Source organism: Dendrobates tinctorius, unplaced genomic scaffold, assembly GCF_039654945.1.
Source record: "Dendrobates tinctorius isolate UK_male_01 unplaced genomic scaffold, ASM3965494v1 ptg000016l, whole genome shotgun sequence".
NCBI classification, from domain to species: Eukaryota; Metazoa; Chordata; class Amphibia; order Anura; family Dendrobatidae; genus Dendrobates; species Dendrobates tinctorius.
In genome coordinates, this window is record NW_027361684.1 from 4272336 (window position 1) to 4297020 (window position 24685).

The 24685-nt window shown below is 43.0% G+C and overlaps 1 protein-coding gene across 4 annotated transcripts in view; it reads right to left on the reverse strand.

Annotated features, from left to right (window-relative positions):
- The window catches only part of CTPS2 (CTP synthase 2), a 249215-nt gene that overhangs the window by 180693 nt on the left and 43837 nt on the right, over positions 1-24685 (reverse strand). For all 4 annotated transcript variants that reach the window (XM_073565279.1, XM_073565278.1, XM_073565276.1 and 1 more), the window contains 5 exons: positions 17019-17135; positions 14753-14836; positions 10240-10320; positions 9559-9710; positions 1081-1213 (listed from right to left, as the gene is read on the reverse strand). In XM_073565279.1, the coding sequence (XP_073421380.1) occupies positions 1081-1213; positions 9559-9710; positions 10240-10320; positions 14753-14836; positions 17019-17135 (567 nt within the window). The remainder of the gene's footprint in view (positions 1-1080; positions 1214-9558; positions 9711-10239; positions 10321-14752; positions 14837-17018; positions 17136-24685) is intronic.

The window sequence follows — 24685 nt, forward strand, 5'->3', positions numbered from 1 at the left end:
AAAATACTACTACCAGTATATAAGAGTGCACTTATATGAAATCAAAATCGGGGCATGTAGATGACGTTATGATCTGATCGAAATCTGTCTCATCTGCTTAAATATCTGTCTGCTAAACACAATCATGCTACCATGTAACAAACAGGGGCCCAAATTATTATTGCATTTACAGCTTTTTTTTGTCTAGTTTTCGGTGTTTTTTGCCCATTTTTCATTTCACCATAAGACTCTGAATTTGTGCCTTTTGTCGTTGTTGTTTTTTTTATGGTCACCTTTGTGGGCAGGATGTAGGATTTACAGATGTTTTAGCTGGTTCATTATTCGCGACATCTGGAAACGTCACAAAATGCATCTCAAATGTCCTGCAGTCCCACCCTGGAGTAACTTTATGCATACCATAACATTTTTTGATCAATTTTTGTAACATTTTGCAAATCATGAGACTTTTCACTGTAAAAAGTCTCAAAAAAAGATTAAAGACAATGCCTACTCCCTATCCTGCTCTAGTTGACTGACAGATTGCTCCCTAAGTATACCCATGGAGAGACCTCTCAATCAACTGGTGCAGGGTGGAGGAAGCCGGCCGGGGATGATGAAGGATTAATAAAGTCTCTCCCAACATCCCCGTCTGGCTTTTCACACTATGGTTTCTCATCATATCATGCAGCCAGGCTGCGATTCATGGTGCCCGTGGTTTGGGAAGTATGGATCGAGCAACAGGTGCCCTTTTAAGTCCCATTCACAAGTGTAGATTAGTGTAAGCGATCATCAATGCGATCAGGATGACCGATCTACACGATGGCAGACAAGTATTTAGATTGGATAAGAATCTTGTAATAAATCATTCATGATTTACTTCTACAATCAATGAGAGAGCAACAATCATTTTTCGATTGTATAAGTTATTGAATGAACGAGCGTTTTGAACACATTGTTCGGTCGTTCACCCCATTTATATTACACAACTATGGTGTCCCGATGAGACAGAAACGCTGGATTCTGTTTACTTGCGTAAATGGGCTGGAAGGTTGTGATTTTTTTTGAACTGTTGGCCATCATGATGAAACAACAATGACTTACCATTAAATTCAGCTTATGATTGATGGCGAGTGCAGAATGCTCTAGGGCTTTGAAGACGGATGTGTAACAATCACTTAGTTTAGTATATTTTCCGACCAGAGCTATGGAGCAGGTCTGCAGGAGTCGTTCGTACCTGGTAGAAAGGGTCAAAATTAATGGAACTTGTCAGAAAATTATTAATTGTTTAAATCAAGTGTTTGTTAAATATTTTACTTTTTTTTTAATATATTTTAATTTTTAAGGTCACTTTAAAAAAAATCTTAAAAACATACTGTTATTATTCTGACCCGATCAGCCACAGACTAATCATCCTGTTCTGCAAATATTTTCAGTAGTAACCTTATTATCAACACGGACAGAATTTCAATGAAAGGTAACACAGATATCACAGGATCCACCATTCACTAGGTCACAATTCACCTTCCCCTCTCTGCACAGTGTTCCCTGACAGGATCCTACTGATCTCTTTTATTTTTGCATTTATGCTTTATTCCCATTTGTTGATGTCAGTGACTTTGTATTTTTGATAAAACATGCGTATGTGCAATAATGTTTATAGAATCATTACATTTATTATGTATAGTGTCTGAAGACTTTGTACCTCCGGTACTGCCATATACCAATATTCTTGTATGGGGTATTTGCTGATCGTTGTCACATATCTATACATTTTTTATTTATCACTACTACTATACTCTGTATACTGGCTTACTATGCCCATAATACTCACCTGCACGAACACCACCCTGCCAATCATCATGACGGAGCGCAATGTCCATCATCATGATGGAGCGCCATGTGTATCATCATGACGGAGCACGTCTATCATCATGACAGAGCGCCATGTCCATCATCATGACGGACCGCCATGTCCATCACCATGACTGAGCAATTTGTCAATCATCATGACAGAGCGCCACATCCATCATCATGACAGAGCGCCACATCCATCATCATGACGGACCGCCATGTCCATCACCATGACTGAGCAATTCGTCAATCATCATGACAGAGCGCCACATCCATCATCATGACGGAGCGCCATGTCCATTTCCAGCCCCTTTCTATTACACCTTAATTTCTTGCATTTATTCTGATTAAGGAATCGCTTAGGCCTGTTTCACACAACAGTTTTTTTGGTCAGTCAAAATCCGCTAAAATGGCGGATAACGGATCCGTTGCTGTACTGACCACAACGTTTGGCACCGGACCGTTATTTTAACGGATCCGTCAAAGGAAGAATTTTAAAGGAACCGCTGCCTTGGGAAAGAGGGAGAGAGGGAGGGAGAGAGAGAGAATTTTTCAGCTGCCAGAACAGAGTTTAGGGTTAAATTTGCGGCTGAGTGAAGTCTTTCGGGCATGCGCAGTGAGAAATGCGGATCCTGCCGCCCGAAAAAACGTTGCATGGTCCGTTTGGGCATGTCGGCGGACGGCAAAATTTTGGCGGATCCGCAAAAAAACGGATCCAACGGATGGCCATCCGTCAAGATCCGCCGGTAATGCAACTCAATGGGAAAAAAAAAGATCCGCCAAGAAAAATGGCGGATCCGTTTTTTTTGCAAAACGGCGGATTTTGACTGAGACTGACGGACACAAACGGATGTGTGAAAAAGAAGTTATTTGGGATATATCATTTAAGAACACACTTGGATCATTTTATCTTGAAAAGTGCACATATGGCAGTGTCTATCATTATGTTTTGACACATCATTTATCTCTGCCCCCTAGGTTTTATGAGCGATATAGCTAATTCGCAATTCCAGATACAACAGATTTGTGGTCAGATGTGTACAAGCATGGGACAACCCAACAATCCAAACCACAAAAGTGGGCTTTCTCCTGCATTCTGAGGGCTGCTCCATCAGCAGCCATTTTGTGATCAGGAAGTCTACAGTGATAAGTGAAGAAGAAGAACCTGTAATACTTATATATTAGTAAGTGCTACAAAAACGTGGCACCAACACATTTGTTAAAAAAGATAAAGTGGACAACCCCTTTAAGGCATGTTAACCATTCATATACTGTAGTTTTCCTTTAAAATATACATTCCTTGTTAGAAATGACCCAATCTGCTACTGTGAAATGTCAAATTCTGTAATAAAACATCAAAAACTCACAAAGCCACGTTTCAGTAAGAACATAAAAGTGACCGGATCAGATGATTCACCGGCACATTCCTAAGAAGCATCAGTGATGTCTCATCCTCCGCTCTCCTCTGTGTATTCACACATCACTGATTAATCCATGATCCATCCCAGCTAATGGCCGTCATATTTACATGCACTTCTTACTGATATGGATTTAAGAACATCTTCAATGGTGGATACTCGGTTTGTTCCATGGACAGGTTTCTAAGATCTTACAGGGAATATGTCAGGAACCGGGACTACTTCAATTGCTTAGATGTGACAAGTTCTTTGGGGGGATAGGAAAGTGCATTATATTTCGACAATCCTTCTACTTCAACCTTTTAAATAAAACATAAAAAAGTAAAACAAACAATTCCTATTGATTCTGTCACTGGAATGTGACAGCATAAAAGTCAGAGAAGACATAGAAATTACCTACACGTAGATGTAACAAATGGATTGAAATTACAGTTCTGACAATTCTCGAAATACAATTCTCCAGTGTTACCTAAGAACTGTTCTTGAGAGAGGATAAAAACAAGTCCGAGCTTAGAATTGATGGTTCAACACTGGGGCCAAAGTATATATGGCACCTCTTTCCTCAACCCGATTGTTGTTGTACGCTAGAGAAAGATATTCTACTGGTAAGTCCAGGTATAACAAAGGGCATGAAACTACCAAGTCAATCTGTGACAGAGACCACGGGACTTGTAATTATTAAGAAAAGTTTAAAAAAGAGCAAAATACTAGTAACACTTGTCATGTTATTTTCTTCGGGCCCTGTCCAATATCACACTCCAAAGGATGTGTCCACTGTATGTAAATCCAGAGCTCGAGCAAGAACTATAAGCAGGGAAAGCGGACAGATTTCGATAAGAGGAGATCCTACTTGGTGACAATCAGGGAATTGGCCAATGAAAACCTTTTATCATCTATCCACCAAACCGCTGATCACAGGGACCCCACTGATCACAAGAACAACGGTCCCAAGTTGCCTGTTTGAATGGAGCATTGTTCAATCATGTCCACTACTGCTCGATTCAATGAGATAGATGAATGTATGGGTGTAACTCGAAATTAAAGTGCCCCAGATGGATCTCCACCATGTAATAACCAGAAGACTGCAACAACAGCAAACTAACAATATTAAATGCATGGATAATAGTGCCATTTATCGAAGACCCCACATAATATTGCCGAAAAGTAACGTGCTATTTCCTGCAAAAGAACAATATTCTTGCACCTGAGTAGATCCTCTCAAGCGTCTGGGCCACAGAGAAGATGCTAGACACATTCCTGGGTGCTGTTCTTGGCTATTTCCCTCAGTCCCAAACACGATGAATGGAGCAGTAGTGCATTAGTGTGGCCATTACTCCTTCAAAGGAGGAGTACAGGCGCTGTTCCTCCTAAGCTGCACTCTGAAAATGATTATGGTTATTTTCTGACGATACAGTCCCGTTAATATTTCGTTAGTTCCAGAAAACTGTACACACCTGAAGGTCAAAACAAGATTTTAGTACTAAGGCCTAGTAATAAGAAAGTCAAGGCTGCAATGACTTCCAGTTAATTTTTCATAAAAAAGAATGTGTATTAGCAGAATAAAGAGTGATTTAACTGATTCTAAATCTGCCCTGCAGGATCTCAAGGTTTTTGAAGATCATTTAGTGAAAGTTGTACTTGCTCGGTACTCCTTTAAGATGATGGATCCATGAGTTGTCCTCTTCCAACAACCTGTGAATTACCAATACTCATATGTTTTTTTTAACCTTCAACAACGACAACAGATAATGAAAACCCTTACAGCTTCCAATTGGATTGTCACTCAGCTATCTGATAACATTGAATGCCACATAAGTCTGGACACGGAGTAATACTCTTCTCCTACACTACTTCATATCTAGGCAGGTTTGAATCTGAGGAACCCAAGTAACTTCCCTCTACAAGCTCTACTCCTGTGAGTCATTTTCTCACATGGACAAAATTGTTGGTACCCTTCTGTTACGCCCCCTGAAGAAATGTGGACGAAACGCGCGTTGGGGTGGAGGGATGTGGCAATGACACCACACAGCCTGTAAGTATTACCTTTAATATTTAGTCTACCTGGATGCTCTTTTTTCTCTGCACTGTCATATTACCCTTAGAATGTATTATTTATTTAGCAGGTGGACTTTCCACTAATAATTCTTGGACCTCTATAGCCAATCTTTCTATCTCAGCACAGTCACTTTTTTGATCTCAAAACCCTTTCTAAGGAAAATTTGTCATAACACATGCACTTTTAGTTGATGTGATAAAATTATACTTTTATTTATTGTACACTGTTATGCTATTCATATGTGTTTAAAAGTATCTCTAGCCTCCAGCGTCCATCACATTTGAGAAATTTGTTTTTATCTCAATTATTCGTTTTCATTATCTTGTCGTATATTAATAAAAATTACATTTGATTATCTTGCGAAATAATTCAACTGTGAGCATTTTCTGTTTGCCGTTCTCATGCAGTTAGGTTACTGGTAAAACGGACGGGTTTATTATTTTATTATTACTGTAAGAAAGACCCAGAATGGTCACTGAAATAACTTGACACTGACAAAAGTAATTTTCAATTTAAATTTACTGAAAATCAACTAATGAGACTCAGGCTTTGCTATTAAATTGTGGCTCAGCAGAAAAATGCAAAAAGACAAACTAAAGAAACTGACCTGGACAAAAATGATGATACCCTTAACTAAATAATTTTGGTGATTAACCTTTTGAGGCAAACACTGGAGCAAACGATTCCTGTAACTCTCAATGAGAATTCTGCACTGCTTATTCTAGATTTTATATGAATTGAATTGAAATAAAGAAGAGAGTTTCTTGCCTAAAGGTAATATACAATGCACGCGCGTCAGGGCAGAGAAGCACAGTTACTGTTTGACACTGAAAAGGAGAGACAATCTGATCCAATCTGCGAATCTATATAAGGAGACACAAACGTCCCAAGCGTATTCTGCTTATTGAAAAAATGGAATTTCTATTACAGAGGCATCCATAACAATATATTGAACCTTCAACTCGGGTGTATTGGGTCACACGTGAACAGAAATGCATAAAGGCGTTTATGTTGAGAAATAGAGGCAAAGAGGACTATTACTGAGCTAAAAGTGGAGTTTAAATATTTTCAGGACCCTGGTCCGGCAGCCATGTCAGACCCCTGCACACCTCCTCCTTGACTTTGGCATCCCCAGCACTTCTTCTGATTTGTAGGCCCAGCAAAATGGAATAATTGCAGCGAGACAAACGCAACACGTTACATTGGGCCTAATCAGAAGAGGAGTTGGTGATGCCAGTAGGTAAGAGGAGGTTCGCAGGGATCTGGTTGGCGGCCACAGGTCCGGCAATTTTTATAAGTTAAGCTCTACTCATTTATTTATTTCGACTAAATTGCTTATATGGCACCAACATATATGATTTCTATTTAAGATATAGCTTTATGTTTCCTATGGTCGTTCAAGAGGGGCCATGTTGGGCTGGGAAGCCCTGTCCTCTAGTGGAGCGCCATTTTTGAACCCCAGTCAAAAATAACAAAAAGCAGGAGAATTATAATTTCTGTGGCTTTTTGGATTATACAGAAAACGACAAACAGTAAGATCGACCATATTTTTTTTTAGTTTTAGCATTCATTTGTAGATTCTAATTATTTCATCGGATTGTGTAGAGTTAGGGCGCACCGCGGCCGGTGTAGTTGTTTGGATCCATTGACGTGAATGGGAACGAGCTCCAGTACCGCACACAACCTAGTGACAGGAGCGGCACTATTCTTGTGAGAAAGCAGCCATGATTTACTAATCTTGTACAACCCCTTCAATAAGTCAGACCTAGGGTCAATGAGAAGCTCTGCACCTAAAACGAACGTCAGAGATCACACCAAGTTATCGCATACGGTACGTGCAATGGAAGAACATCACTCTGGGAGGTCACATTGTAATTAAAAACTACTTTTCAATATTTCACTTTAAAATAGTTCATTTGTGCTTGGGTTCCATTTTTGTTCTTGTTGTTATGTAAATTTATAAAGGGGAAGAACAAAGCCATAAAAAATCAATTTATAAAAGAAAGAAAAATCTCTAGAGAAAGTCGCCCAGAGCATCACTTCAAACTGTCCAATATATTTCCATAATGAAGCAGGGAATCCGGGATATTCTGCTGTCAAATTTAGTTAACTTGACAGAATTATCCATGAAAAGTCATAAGTCAGCTTTTATATCAATTATCACTCAGACTACAGCTACTAGAAGTGCGGAGACTGTTACTGGTTATACTGTCTATAAAGAGCACTGTATACGGCATAGTATGTACCGAGTCCCTCTGTGTATGAAAGTGGCAAACATCGGGAGCGTAGGGATGCTACATAAGTGAATAAAATTAATAGGTGCCCCAATACTTCTGTCCATAAAATGTAGATAAAACTGTTCACTACGTGCTAGGATTACTGTAAGTCTCAGAGTGCAATTCGCACATGAACTACTATATCTCAGACAGTCATCCAGCGTACTGCCTCCATCATTAACTTGCCTGGTACTGTGGTGATCAAAAGATATATATTGCACAAGCTAAAAGTGAACCACTGCCATGTTTCACCTCCTTTGTGGCTTCATCAGGGGTATTGAACACAGGCATGACTGGTAAAACACCTTTTACATAACCCCTGACGAAGCCTCTGGGTGAAACGTGCATTGGAGCTGGTGGACCGGGTCGCATGTGCTTGACCTCCTTTTATTAGCATACCATCTTTGTTTGTAAGTATTGACTTCTCACATTTTGCTCACTAAATGATTTAGTTTCAGCCGTGGCACTTGCTTTTTGATTTGGGGGTACTATTTTAGTGAGGTTTTTTTGACCTACTTACAGTTTGTCTCTTTATTGTATATTTCATACCTTGTACATGTGACTGGTACCACCCTAGGAACATTCTGTTTTTGTACATTTTTGTCTTTTTGATTTTAAAAAACTTTTTTAAGTGTATTTAATAAAATTTAATATTTTATGAGACGTTTTTGTGCACTCGTTTTCAAACGTTGGTTTATAGCTCACAGAACATAATGCAATAATAATTCAAATAAAGATCACAGAGCGAGAAAAGGTACCCAAATATATAGATTTCCAACATGTTATCACCTGTAGCCGGTAAACAAAAAAACTGTAGGAAACAATAGGGCGGCGGTGCTGAAATGGTAGAGGAATTAACAGGTAATTACTGCATCTTTTTATTTTATTTTGCTCTTCACCTTGCACATTTTTATTTCCTGGAAAACCCTTTCATTTCAATGTTTAATTCATATGCGGTCCGCTCCTAAGCTCCCTCTAGTGGTGTCATGGTTTGAACAGGGTTCTTGCCCTGCATTCACAGGGTTAAGTGTTCGTGGCCTCTTTCTGGATCTGGGAGGGGTATTTATACTCACTCTTTACCAGGGTTCTTTGTCAGCTATACTGTTGTTCTGGTGTGTCTGACCCCTGGTGTGCGTGTATTCTGCGTTGCTTGTTTGCTTCCCGTGTATGACCCGGCCTGTTCCCTCACTCTGTACTCAGTCTCTTGCTTTGGTACTATTGTCTTCTCCGGTTCTGACCTCCTGGCTTGGCTATCGTTACTCCGTTACAGTTTGTCCCAGTTTGTCCCTATTGTACCGTCTATTGCCCGTTCTGGTTTTCTGACCTATTGCTATGTCCTGACTATTCGCTCTGTCTAACCCTTTGGTACTGTATTGCTATCTTGTGCTTTGACCCTGGCTTCATCTGGTTTCTGTCTGTCTATGCCCCTTGGTAACATTGTCCTGTAGTTACCTTTCTAGGAGTTTTCCTGCAGCTCATAGATCTGTGGAGCTTAGGTCACGCCCCCAGCAGTCATGTGCTTCAGGTCCTGATACTCTGAAGCACGCATCTTCACTGCTGCTGCCCTGCTCCACAGGTATCTTTGAGCACTGTTTTTGTACTCAGGACACCCGCACTGGCTCAGTGAGCAAGTGCAGTGCGGGGCTCCTGACAAGTGGTAGCTGAAGGAAGCTAAAATTTTATCATTTATACTGGTCCTTGCACAAAACATTCACTGCCAGAAACCCACGATAAGGCCGGGATCACACTACCGTGTGTGATGCGAGAAACTCGGACGAGTCTCTCGCATCAACACCCAGCACTTTCGCCGGCACTCAGGACCGGAGCTGTGGCTGCATAGAAATACATGGAGCTACAACTCTGGTCCTGACTGCCGCCGGCAGCACCGGGTGTTGATGCGAGAGACTCGTGCGAGTTTCTTGCATCACCCACGGTAGTGTGATCCCGGCGTAATGAAACAGGACTGAAAAGTGAATACCTGTCAGCCATTCTCTTCCATTTCAGAAGCTGCATAGTGGGTTTGTCATCGACAGGGAGGTCCAGTCTGTGTTTAAAGTATGTAATAATTCCTTGTTCCTCTAGTAAAATGGGCACACGGTAAGTAGACGACACATCATGAATGAATATGACCTGAAAAAGAAGTTGAACACAGTGTGTGATTATTTACTCCCCTGATCCAGAGAATCAAGTTCCCATTTAGAACAGTCACTAATGTTGCTACTCGTACATCCTTCATGTGACAAACAGAGAAAGCGGAGTACAGCAATCGCTATCTTTCTCAGTCCCAAATACACCGCTCCATTCTATAGGGTGACACAGGACCACCATTATCATGATCAATGCAGGTCCAAGAGGTGGCATCCCCAGTGATCAGGTGTAATATTAGGAAAACTCCTCAAAATTGAAATCAGCCATTGAAATAATCAAGATTGACAACTACACCAGCAAAGCACAGCATTCATATGGCATGTCAACACTGCGCCTCATAATTTAATTCCCATGTTTCTGACATGGGGGCCATGCTACCAATTGATTTTACCTTTTTTTTCTAAACTGTGGGATAAAACCAGTGAACCCAAAGGAAACTCGTATAACTACATAAAGAGAAGATCTGATAAAAAAAAAAAAAAAAATGTGAGATAATTATTAAATAACTGACCTGTTCTGGTTCCACGTGACAGAACATTGAGATCTTCTGTTTCACTGCCATCTCTATGGGTTTGGTACTTCTACACACGATCTGTAAAAAATTATTTTTAAAAGTCAGAGGGCCCCTGGAATCCATATAACATTATTAATAATACACATGCTGAAAACCTGGACGATAAAGAAACAAAAGAAGTATCAAAGCCTTCGAAATGTGGTGCTGGATAAATATGTTAACAATACCATGGTGTCACAATTCGACCACTCGCAGTGTCCTAAAGACGCTGTGAATGAAAGCTCCGCCGTCTTATAGGATCAGGAGCATGATGAGTTGTCAGGATTGTGAGTGACAGCTCAGCTGTACAATCTGGCTGGGGCTGTGGGGTTTACCTGGCTTTTTAGCTAGGTGGCAATGATTAGAAGATTGCCAGTTGTAGCTCTGCTCAAGTGGTGTGTGTTTTCTCTGTGCTCTGAGCTCTTTTTATTTCATCTTTATTGCCTGACCTTTGATTTGCCTTTGACCATCCATTTGCCTAGCCCCTTTATCGTGATCTGCTACAGTCTTGAAATTCTGATCTTGGACAGTGACCTGACTGTGCCTTTGTTTCTTGCTTATGATGATGATCAGGCTTTTGACCTCGAACTCCTTGAGTTCCCCTACTCATTGATGATTCAGCGTCACACATGGATGGCAAGAAGAACAAACAAATCAATTTTGGAACAAATCAAGGCAGACATGTAACTCAAAGCAAGGATCACCATGCTATGACTTGCCTAATATGGACACCTCATAGGAAGACAGCAATCACTGGAGAAGAACATTGTGATTGGAAGAATAAAAGGAACAAGGCAAAGAGGAAGACCGGCAACCCGATGGCTTGGTACTATCAAGATAACAGCATAGATGACCTTCGTGGACCTATCTAGGCTTGCACTAAAATCGATCTTCCTACAAAACATTCATCCAACAAGTCACCAAGGCTTGAGATGGAGCTGAAGGGTGTTAAAAAAAATATGAAAAAAACGAAGAAATGAAGCTTCTCACGATAAAACTTGAAATTTTATTCCATCATAATTATAAGTACAAATGTACAGCTCCTTTGGATTACATCATCTCATAAGGCAGAGATATGAGCGACGCGTTTCGATCGGGATGCGATCTTTATCAAAGCTTTATAAGTACATTTGTACTTATAATTATGATGGAATAAAATTTCAAGTTTTATCGTGAGAAACTGGATTTCTTCATTTTTTTCATTGGATTAAGCCACACAAGGATGGTGTTCCGTGCTTCCTCCAAAGTCGGTGAGCTGGCTCGCTTCTCTTTATGGTTAAAAAAATATACATTGATAAAAAAAATGTTGAAAATGGTGGATCTACCCAAAGCTAAATCACAAGCTTATCTGTGCAGATCTGGAATCATTGCTGCTTACTGAATCCTACAGGCTAACTAAAATGGTCCTCCGGAGTCCTCTATACCAAAAGACTAGCATAGTCACCTTCTACACTTCAGTCTTCATCAATCCGTTCTACCAACACTTCTGCCCCAAAATATTTTGCAATTAATGATAGGCTTCTGTCCCAATTTTGTTTTCTCCATGTGAAAAGCTGGCTATCAAAAGAGAGAACCTTCTTGTTACTGATGTTTTCGTCAAGGTAGATGTTACTAAAACAAACAGCCATTCCAAAAAAGGCTTTCCTATCTCATGTCAGTCTAATTTAACCTAGTTATCCCAACATGAGCCTGTTCATATTTTCTTTTTACTGAATGAAAAGCTAGTATCCGGAGGTACTGTAGTCCAGCACCCAGCATACATTGGGCCGATATGTGTTGGCATTGGTGGCACAGATCCAAGATTTCTATCATAGGCCTACGTTGGGGAATTCTCCTAACCATAGGTCTTCTATGGTAGAAAAACATGAGATGTGAACTGAGTCTTCCTTAACAGATAATATCAGCGAAGAGAGAAATCAAGCAATCTGTGTTTAGAAGCCACATCCTTTTGTTCTCAGCAGGGTCAGCAGTTTTTTTCCAATCTTCATACTGAAAGAATAAGAACGCACAGCGAACCATATGCTTATGTGTTTGAGGGAGTTGGAGCAGACAGCTGCAAGGGTGTACGGGAGTTAATCCCTATATATAAAACTGAATGTGTGTGTGTGTGTGTGTGTATCACCAACCAATCACAAAGCATCTTTCATTTCACCTGAGCTGTTCAAAAGAAGCTGAGCTGTGATTGGTTGCTATGAGCAACAATTTTCCTTGCAACCAATCACTAAGCATCTCTCATTTCACCAGAGCTGGTTAAAAGAAGCTGAGCTGTGATTGGTTGCTAAGAGCAAGTTTTCCCACTTGACAACACCTCAGCAGACACTCACTGGGTGGGAGCATAAGCTCTCAGCCATTGTCTGCCCCCCTGAAAGGAGCAGAGAGCACATGACAGAAATGAATCCCCCCTCCCTGCCCATATCTCCATCACAACATCCTCCATCCATAGGCACATCTTCCTTCTTAAAGGGATCTCTGGTATGGAAGTCAGGGCAAATCCATCCAGTGCTTTGGTTTTGACCCCAGGCCGCTCTTAAAGGGATCCCCGGTATGGAAGTTAAGGTAAATCCTTCAGGGCTCTGATTCTCACCCCAGGCTTCTATTAAAGGGATTATTTGTATGGAAGTCAGGGCAAATCCACTCAGCGCTCTGGTTCTGACGTCAGGCCTCTTTTAAAGGGATCCCCGGTATGGGAGATAGGACCATTTCACTCAGCACTCTGGTTCTGACCCCAGGCTGACGGGATGATGTGGGATATTAGTGGTAGTAGTCCGGTGGCTCTGGCTGACGGGATGATGTGGAATATTAGGGGTAGTAGTCCGGTGGCTCTGGCTGACGGGATGATGTGGGATATTAGTGGTAGTAGTCCGGTGGCTCTGGCTGACGGGATGATGTGGGATATTAGGGGTAGTAGTCCGGTGGCTCTGGCTGACGGGATGATGTGGGATATTAGTGGTAGTAGTCCGGTGGCTCTGGCTGACGGGATGATGTGGGATATTAGTGGTAGTAGTCCGGTGGCTCTGGCTGACGGGATGATGTGGGATATTAGGGGTAGTAGTCCGGTGGCTCTGGCTGACGGGATGATGTGGGATATTAGGGGTAGTAGTCCGGTGGCTCTGGCTGACGGGATGATGTGGGATATTAGTGGTAGTAGTCCGGTGGCTCTGGCTGACGGGATGATGTGGGATATTAGGGGTAGTAGTCCGGTGGCTCTGGCTGACGGGATGATGTGGGATATTAGGGGTAGTAGTCCGGTGGCTCTGGCTGATGGGATGATGTGGGATATTAGGGGTAGTAGTCCGGTGGCTCTGGCTGATGGGATGATGTGGGATATTAGGGGTAGTAGTCCGGTGGCTCTGGCTGACGGGATGATGTGGGATATTAGGGGTAGTAGTCCGGTGGCTCTGGCTGATGGGATGATGTGGGATATTAGTGGTAGTAGTCCGGTGGCTCTGGCTGACGGGATGATGTGGGATATTAGGGGTAGTAGTCCGGTGGCTCTGGCTGACGGGATGATGTGGGATATTATAGTGAATGTGGCTATGTGGAGTGGGCGGGCTATACACTCAGCTTTATATATATATAGATATAATCATTATAATTTGTTATAACTAACCGTAGCTAGTTACTATGCCCGGGCAGCACCGGGCTCTTCAGCTAGTATTGTGATATTTATGAAACGTTGCAGATTTAAAGGTGAACATTTGATATACAGAAATATGCAAAAGTTTTAGACAGGTGTGGACAAAATGCTGCAAAATAATATAGTTACTTATTCATCATGCAAAACCATCAGGGAGACAATTGATTGGCTCCAAATTTATTCTGCAGAAAAACAACAACCTCAAACATACGACCTATTGTCAGCGTAAAGCTGAGATTACACATGTGAGAGACTCGGACGAGTCTCGCATCTTAATACCCAGCACCGCTGCCGGCACTCGCACGCCCCGCTCCCGATTGCTGGCGGCAGCGCTGGGTATTGACGTGCGACACTCGTCAGAGTTTCTTGCAAGTCTGACCCAGGCCTAAAGAAGAACAACGAGTCCTGGAAGTGATGACATGGCCTCCACAGAGCACTGATCTCAGCATCATCCATTCTGTGTGGGATCACATGAAGAGACAGAACAGTATTTGCACAAGCGACATCCAGACAAGATCTGCGGTTAGTTCTCCAAGGTGTTTGGAACAATCTCCTGCCAGGTTTCTTAAAAAACTGTGCACAAGTGTATCTAGAAAAACTGATGATTTCAAGCTGTTTGATGGCAAAGCATGGTCCACCAAATATTGATCTACATTTCACTTTTGTTCCTTCACTTTTCATTTCATTTATTTAGCAAAAATAAACTATTAACACTTCTATTTTTTAAGTAATTCTGACTTTGCAGCATTTTTTCCACAATCGGCCTAATAATTTTCCACAGTATTTATTTGCAAGTAAGTCTCTGGAGTTATATAAAGGATTTAAAGGACATACCAAGTCTGGAGATAGTCCCAGGCCCCTGAGTGCTCGGACACTGTTCTGCGTTGGTTTGGTTTTTTGTTCTCCCGTAGCTGTTGGCTAAAAAAAATATACCATCCATGAGATTGGTTATGGTTATCCGGACATATTAAGGCATAAGTTTACTTTTACTACATTGGTATAATCCTGGAGCCATTAGGGTACGATCAATCCTGGCAAATACACTGTGAATTGTACATATCAGGGAAGAGTCAGATGGCTGTACAACTCGGACAAGGATCACAACACAATGCACGGACTGGCCGTTATCAATCCCAACCATGACAGCTGCATAGAAACACGTGCTCTTATCGGGGGAGCCAACGGCCAGTCTGAGCACTGTGTTGTGATCTTTGTCCGAGTTATACGGCAATGTAACTACAGATATTTTACTGTGGATGTCACTATTTGCAATGTTTTGGATGAAATCTGCGAAAATCACAATATCATTCACAACCAGTAAGAAAGCATGCTGCAGTGAAAGTTACAGTGGAAGTTCGATAAACTTTTGCGTATGCATAGGACATCATTTGGCAGGTGCATTACACCTTTCTGCAGGTATATGGCACCTATGCACCTGAGGATAGGTCATGAATGATATAGTAGTGGACGTTTAAATTTTAGGAGTAGACGTCCCTACACCTGAAACTGACACTTGAAGTTAATGTGCTTTTGTGCTTTAGGCCGGAGTCACATTAGCGTATAACAAAGCACTCTGCCCGGTGTTATTCTATGAGGGAGCTCAGATCTGAAATTATTTTCTAATGCCGATTCGGCATGAACGCGAATAGCTGCGAGACTCGGCTCACTTGCACCCATACAAGTCTATGGGTGAGAGTGTAACATCGGGGTGCACTCGGGTGACATCCGAGTGCAGTGCGATATATGACGAGTCAGGCCATGGAGGAGATAGAGAAATTACTTTCTCCGTCTCCTCCGCAGCTATGCTGCGATTCACTCATGTGAGAGGATTGGAGCACAGTGCACTGACACTCGGCACCCACTCGCAGCAGAGCTGGAGCCGAGGGTCATTAGCTCATCACATCCCATGTTCTTGCATCAGATGCCATAAGCTGGTGTGATTCCGGCCTTAGACTCTGTGTAAGAGACTTATTCTCTCAGTATCTATTAATAGGGTAAACTAAATGTTCCATCAGAAAACGGATGAGCACAGACTTCATTTAACGAGATAGTAAAGAACTTAACATTTGTTCTTCCTTCCAATAGTGAGGGTTGCTAATTACAAATCACACGTCACATAATGTGTGATACATTGTATTCCATCGTAGTACCGTAGTATGTCCTGTAGCCTTACTCTCCGCTGTCCATGATCTCACATCTCTATTGCAGTTGTTTTTTTTTTTTACAGAGGACATGTCACCAGGTCAAAAGTGGCCAAAGTTCTTTGTTTTTGGTAAATCTACCATACATTTCCAGTGATATGAGCCTGTTATTTAGTGCACATTTTTCTGGTCTTTACCCATTTAAAAAATAAAGTTTTGAAATTATTGTGACTATCTGCAGAAGGGCTCATGTACACTGCTGCATACGGTGCTATGTATCCTCCTGTTCAAGATAGTGCCAAGGTAAGGAAATCTTTTTTTTATTATTTAAACTTGTAGTTAGGCTCTGACTGCATGACTTTGACTCCACATCCCTGCTCCTTGCCAAACAGGCTGCATCCAACATTACATAGTATTTTCTAATATGAAGACATGACAGCACCACTAATCCTTATCTAATAGTTTCTCTAGGATGACTAATAATGATCTGACATCTGGTACAGAATTATATACATGTCTTATGAATTCTTCCCCCTGACGAAGGCAGGTCCATAACGTGCGTCGGGGCAGAGGCATGTGCACTCCTGAGCCTCTTCTTGTACCAGTGCTACCACTAGGTAATACATTGTTTATTTGCGGTAATACCATGTACTGTATATATAATACATGTGATTACCTGTATCTACTTCATGACTTGTCTCCTCGGCACCACAGGTTATATCAATATTATTATATAAATGAATATATAACACATTATAACTTTACACCACTGACTTGTATGTTATATACTGTATACATTATGTGCTCACTCATGTGCTGTGAGCCCTTGCTTTGCTACCATCACACGTCGGTCTTCCTATTCCCCCTCCCTGATCTTTTGCACTTTTTCATTGATTGGGACTCCTTTGATCGATGTTTTTTTCTTTCCCTTTGTTGCACCTCTAATTACATGTACTTACCTGAGGAACAAGGCTGACGTGAATGTTACAGAAGTTCTCTCTTTTGGCTTTAAACTGGAACTGCCTAAATGCTTCTATGAAAGCCATTCCCTCTATGTCTCCGATGGTCCCACCAAGCTAAAAAAACAAAAAAAGATTTATCGTATTCTTGCCATTTCAGGACTATTCAGAATGAATTGTGTTGTGTGTATACAAGAGGAATAACACTTCTTCTGGCCTTTGCATGACTTGCATCCTGCACGTTCATCACTTTCCCCTCTGCACGCTCTATCTCCTAATTTTCAGTTCTCTCTCGGCTAGTGGGTGTAGATGCATATTAGATTGCTCCTCTCCTATGTTAGTGCACATGTACAAAGGCAACAGCAGCATTATAAGGCAGTACTGATCGGTGTAGCTGTGAATTCAAGACTGGAGGTGAGAATAAAAATTACTAGAAAGTAACAGCACCTTCTGTGTGTGCCTTTGCATCTCACACTCTGCTCCTCTCCCATTTCTTAGCTAATGATTTCAATAAGCAGCTGTAACCTGATCCCTCAGTAAACTGGTATTCAGTCTTGTTTTGGCCAATAAAGAGTTGATCCTTTTTTATAGCTTGTACTACTGATTAATGTAAAGACACTGACCATTTACATTCATCATAAATATTTCAATACCAGTGTTCTATATAATATATTTTCACTGAATCTAATATTCCATTCTATTTGCAAATCAGAAAGCATTCAGTATAATATATGTGCAACAATATATTTCACCTGCATAGGGGGCGCATACTTATGAACTTAACATGCATTTCTACCACTATATACAGGGGCTGGCATAACATAGGTGCAACCTGTGCAGCCAGAGGGGCCCAGAAGGCAAGGGCAAGGGGGCCACTACCAGCTCCAAAGCAGGTGGAGTTTTCTTTTATGATGAGCTATTGGACTGTAAATGGCCCATATATTGTAAATGCACAGGGGCCCTTTATGGTGAAATAACCTCTAAAAGGCCTAAAGTTAAAGATGACACTTTTTTTGTATTTTAGGCAAAGGGGTCTTTAGAGGGAGTTGATGAAAATGACAACTGGTCAAATGTTCTACTCATAATGCAAAGACATTGGCAATTTTAAAGAGCGTAAAGACTTTTGGTATTATTATATGACCGACCACTCATAAACCGATGAAAGCAAGTTGAAGAAAATGGAAATTTTGTTTGAAACTTTTATTTAAACTTGTAATATTCTATTAAGTTTAATCAAATATTTATGGTTTGTAATGTATCTTACATTTTCATATACAGCTGTGTATTCACAGAATCGGGTGGAGAAGACTAGGAGAGACTTGAAGGACTTTGAAGCGAGAGGACAGAGAAAGCATTAAATATAGTGAGTTCTTACTCTACCTCCCTCTGATGGGTCCCTGCTTATTTAAGTAATACTGGATGCTGGCTGCCTCCAGCCTGATCTTGCACCCTTCCCATTTGGCCTTACAGGTGCCGCAATCAGCTCTACCAGACCATAAATTGTAGGTTGAGCCCAGTAGTGACATGTTTGTCCAAAATTGTAGGCTGGTGGCCCGAAAGTGGCTTGTAGTGTAGAGCAGGGACCCATCAGAAGGAGGTCACCTTGCCGTGGTTGATGAGCATACATGAATTGGCTAATTTGTGCACTAAGAACTTTCATTTTTTCATCTATTTCTGTAAGTAAAAAAAAATTTTGTAAACATTTTTTGGGAAAATTTTGCTAAATTGAATGTTTTTAATGTTTTTCTGTGTTTTCACATGGCCTAGATTCATGCACATGTGCTGCTGTGTTCTTTTTTGTCTAGCTAGATAGATTGACAGATAACACATAATAGATAGATAGATAGATAATGAATAGTTAAAGGGAATCTGTCACCCATTTTTAGTGATATCATGTAAAGATATCACCCAATTGTGCGTCCCATAAGGATTCTATTAGGATTTTTTATTCCCCCTGACCCCGCACCTTTGAGTTATAAATATGTTTTTTATCTTGTTGGGGATGTATGCAAATTGCCGCAGTCCAGTCCGATGGGCGTGACTTAGTCACCTTCTCCCCCCCCCGTTCCTCGGCTTGCTGCACGTAATCTTCATCTTTGAATATCACAGATAACGTTGGTTTCCGCGCTTGCGCATTGTAAAGGCCTCCGGCGCCTGCGCAGTATGCTTTGCCCAACTGTGGGCGAAGCATATAATCGGTACTGTGCATGCGCCGGTATTTTCCAGCGCGGTCTATGCCCCAGAAGTCTTCACATGCAGGACACACTTCCGTGGCATAGACCACACTGGAAAATACCGGCGCATGCGCAGTAGCAATTATATGCTTCGCCCACAGTTGGGCAAAGCATACTGCGCAGGTGCCGGAGGCCTTTACAATGCGCAAGCGCAGAAGCAACGTTATCTGTGATACATAGATGATAGCCAGATAATAGATAGATACTTGATAGAAAATAGATAGTTAATAGATAGATGGATAGGCAATAGATAAATAGATAATAGATAGATAATAGAGAGATAGATGGATAGATAAATAATAGATACTAGATAGACATAAATGAAAATATATGTTGTTTGTGATACAACATGGACAGCTTAACGTGAAACTTTGCTGGGATTTTCTAGACTAATATTCCTCCTCTCATTCCTGTTGATCACAGGGCCGTCCGTACTGAGGAACTTTGCATCTTAGGTAAGTGAAAAATATTTGAGTGCTTTTTTTTTTTTACTTTTTAGCCTTTATAACATGATGACTTTTCTATAATTTGCTGACTTTTCATGATTTTTACTTTTTGGAAATTTGAAGGGGCAGATTTGAGCCTCTTCTTCCTGCAATAGATAAATAGATGTCCCCCCAGAATAGACCTGCTATATATGCTGTAATGTGCTGCCTCAGCTTTTCACAAAAAAAGCGGTTTATAGACTCAGGAGTGAAGTGATAGATGGCGGCCACCTGCACCGTAACCATGGCAATAACTGACGCCATACTGGAGCAGAGGCAGTTACCGGCTGGTGCTAGGAGACGAGCAGAAATCGCCATCCTGTGTCAGGCTCCTAACCAGCAGTGTTGTTAGCCGGCCCCCTCTCCAGGAGCGGGACACAGCTCTCCTCCGCCTGCCCCTCCAGCTGGCGTGCCGCCTACCTACAGCCACCGTGTGTGACATCCATAGCACTGACAAGGCCGGCTTATGACTATGGAGGATCTTGGGTCACCACAAAATGGAGATTGGCTTGACAGACTGAATGACTTTATTGAATCTCTTCCGTCACATCCCAATGGAAGTACAAGTTTCAACCAAGTCCAACATGATGTGAAGGAATTACAGACTTTCCCTATGTTCAAACAAGATCCTGATCCCGGAGCTAGCGGGCCTAGCCTAGGCCTAGCGGGAAGCGGAGCCCCATATTTCACACCGGGCAGTGGATTCTTCCTCTCAGCTGACACTGGAAAGATGCCACCTCACCAGATACACACACCGGGCTCCGGATCGCCTCAGGGGATAAATGTGGCACCTTCATCGACAGTCTTCCATATCCCTCAGCAGTTGACGGAGGAGGCTATAAAGAATGGAGAGCTGCGACGAAAGAAACACAGAGAAAAAACGAAAGCGCGTCGACTCAGGAGGAAAGACTATGCTAGATTCCTGGAGAGCCGCAACGCTATTCTGCAAGGACGTATCAACGAGCTGACGCAAGAGCTGCAAATGTACAGAAATAAGAATTCTCTCAGCGAAAAACCAACAACCTCACAAAACTACTTTTAGCTCTAAAATATTAAAATAAAGCTCATTTGTCACAAATCAGTATCTTCTATAACTTTTATTGTAAATGGGTAAAATCGAGAAAACTGTATGTATGTATATATTGTGTTATTATAGATATGGCAGCACATTTTACATACAGAATAAGAATTATGAAACAATCTATAATATAACGCTGTAAGCGTCACTCTGTTCGAAGCCTTTATAGACTGCCCAAGCGCGACGCGCCTGCGCAGTCTGGCTCCAGACAGAATGAGGCAGCCAGCGGTGAGGAGTGTGTATGGCGCCGGAGATGGCGGTACCGTACACACTGCATACCGCCATCTGCGACGCCATACTTACATACTTACCTGACCGGCAGGAGCGTTGACGTGGCGCTTCTCTTCGGCCGGAGACCAGGGCGGGAGTGCGGCCGGAATCGCGCATGCGCATAGTGCGATCCGGCGCCATTTTACTGAAGACACACTTGCAGTGTGTCTTCAGCAATATGGCGCCGGACAGCGCTATGGGCATGCGCGTACTCCGGCGCCAGACGCCAGCAGAACGTGGTGACAGCGCTGGAGCACAGGAAAGAAGGGTGAGTATAAAAGTGTTTTTTTTTTTGTATGTGTGTAGTTTTAATAGGAGTGAGGGGACCATGCATACCAGGATAGGGGAGATGAGAGGACCATGCTTACCAGGATAGGGGAGGTGAGAGGACCATGCTTACCAGGATTGGATGATGAGGGGTACCATGTATACCAGGATTGGGGGATGACAGGACCATGCATACCAGGATTGGGGGATGAGGGGTACCATGCATACCAGGATAGGGGGGTGAGAGGACCATGCATACCAGGATTGGGGGATGAGAGAGTACCATGCATACCAGAATTGGGGGATGAAGGGTACCATGCATACCAGGATAGGGGGGTGAGGGGTACCATGCATACCAGGATTGGGGGATGAGGGGTACCATGCATACCAGGATTGGGGGATGAGGGGTACCATGCATACCAGGATTGGGGGATGAGGGGTACCATGCATACCAGGATAGGGGATGAGGGGTACCATGCATACCAGAATTGGGGGATGAGGGGTACCATGCATACCAGGATTGGGGGATGAGGGGTACCATGCATACCAGGATTGGGGGATGAGGGGTACCATGCATACCAGGATTGGGGGATGAGGGGTACCATGCATACCAGGATTAGGGGATGAGGGGTACCAAGCATACCAGGATGGGGGGGTGAGAGGACCATGCATACCAGGATGGGGGGATGAGGGGTACCATGCATACCAGGATAGGGGGTGAGGGGACCATACATACCAGGATAGGGATGAGGGAGTACCATGCATACCAGGATTGGGGGATAAGGGGTACCATGCATAGCAGGATAAGGGGTGAGGGGACCATGCATAACAGGATAGGGATGAGGGAGTACCATGCATACCAGGATTGGGGGGTGAGAGGACCATGTATACCCGGATAGGGGGTGAGGGGACCATGCATACCAGGATAGGGGGGTGAGAGGACCATGCGTACCAGGATAGGGAGGGGTGAGAGGACCATGCATACCAGGATAGGGGGGGTGAGAGGACAGAGGACCATGCATACCAGGATTGGGGGGTGAGAGGGCCTTGCATACCAGGATAGGGGGGGTGAGGGGACTATGCATACCACGAAAGGGGGGGTGAGGGGACCATGCATACCACGAAAAGGGGGGTGAGGGGACCATGCATACCACGAAAAGGGGGGTGAGGGGCCCATGCATACCAGGGTGAAGAATGGAGTGCCATGCATACCAGGATTGGGAGGTGAGGGCACCATGCATACCAGGATGAAGAATGGGGTGCCATGCATACCAGGATTGAGGGGGTGAGAGGACCATGCATACCAGGATTGGGAGATGAGGGGTACCATGCATACCAGGATTGGGGGGATGAGGGGTACCATGCATACCAGGATAGGGGGGTGAGGGGACCATACATACCAGGATAGGGATGAGGGAGTACCATGAATACCAGGATTGGGGGATGAGGGGTACCATGCATACCAGGATTAGGGGATGAGGGGTACCAAGCATACCAGGATGGGGGGGTGAGAGGACCATGCATACCAGGATTGGGGGATGAGGGGTACCATGCATACCAGGATAAGGGGTGAGGGGACCATACATACCAGGATAGGGATGAGGGAGTACCATGCATACCAGGATTGGGGGATAAGGGGTACCATGCATACCAGGATAAGGGGTGAGGGGACCATGCATAACAGGATAGGGATGTGGGAGTACCATGCATACCAGGATTGGGGGGTGAGAGGACCATGTATACCCGGATAGGGGGTGAGGGGACCATGCATACCAGGATAGGGGGGTGAGAGGACCATGCATACCAGGATAGGGATGAGGGAGTACCATGCATACCAGGATTGAGGGGTGAGGGGACCATGCATACCAGGATGAAGAATGGGGTGCCATGCATACCAGGATTGGGTTGAGGTGAGGGTACCATGCATACCAGTATAGGAATGAGGGGTGCCATGCATACCAGGATAGGAGGGTGGCAGCACATACCAGGATGGGAGACCATATACGAATTAAAATGCTCGCCTCTCGGGCGTAGAACGGGTTCATAGCTAGTTGAATAAATAGATTTTTTTAAGCAATTTTCAGAGTCATGATTTTTTTTTTTTTTTTTATAAAAGATAGATGGCTAATATGAGAAAAAAGCCCTATAAAATCAGTCACTAATTAGGTATGCATTAACCGCTTATTGACCCCTGACGGGATAGTATGTCAGCGGCCAGTATTCCGGCTTTGAGGTGGGCTCAGGCGTTAAGCCCACCTCAAAGCCGCGACATGTCAGGTGTTTTAAACAAGCCTATTAACTCCCACCCACGCCTATTAACTAGCTAAATCCCGCTGTCAAACGCTGACAGCGGGCATTTAACTAGAGCTTCCGGGCGCGACCCGTTACGTGATTGGGGGTCAGCGATGCGTTGCCATAACAACCTGAGGTCTCCTGTAATTCTACTGCACAGAGGTGATGTAGCAGAGCCGATCGGGCTATGGCAGCTTATAGCCTCCTATGAAGGCTATTGAAGGATGCCAAAAGTAAAAAGAAATGTGTTTAAAAATTTTAAAAAAATAACAAAAACATAAAAGTTTAAATCACCCCTTTAACCCAATCAAAATAAAACCATAAAAAAAAAATCAAACCTACACATCTTTGTTTGGTATTGCCGCGTTCAGAATTGCCCGATCTATCAATAAAAAAAGGATTAGCCTGATTGCTAAACGGCGTAGGAAGAAAAAAAATCAAAACACCAGAATTAAGTTTTTTTGGTCGTGCGACATTGCATTAAAATGTAATCACGGGCAATCAAAAGATTGTGTCTGTACAATAGTGGTATCATTAAAAATGTCAGCTCGGCACGCAAAAAATAAGCCCTCACCCGACCCCAGATAACGAAAAATGGAGACACTACTGGTCTTGGAAAATGGCACAATTTTTCTTTTTTTTTTTTGCAAACTTTGGATTTTTTTTCACCACTTAGATAAAAAAGTACTTAGACATGTTTGGTGTCTATGAACTAGTAATGACCTGGAGAATCATAATGGCAGGACAGGGGGCGTGGCCTGCTTGCTAATGGCACCGGTCACTTAGCTGCTGAGCTCCAGCCACTTCGACTCCTAATCGGCTCATTGCGGCTCGCCAGCGGCACCAATCTCTCTGCACACGGGGGGGGAGTGCTGCGGAGGTATCCAGGATCGTAGCATGCCAAGGGGAAAATCCCAGAAGAAGCCGTCCCCGGCGAAAGTTACAGACTTCTTCTCCAGCACGGGGCGAGGGAAAATGGCGGCAGCATCCTCCTCCACAGCTTCCTCACGCTCATCCAGGAGGGGATCCACAGCAGGCCCA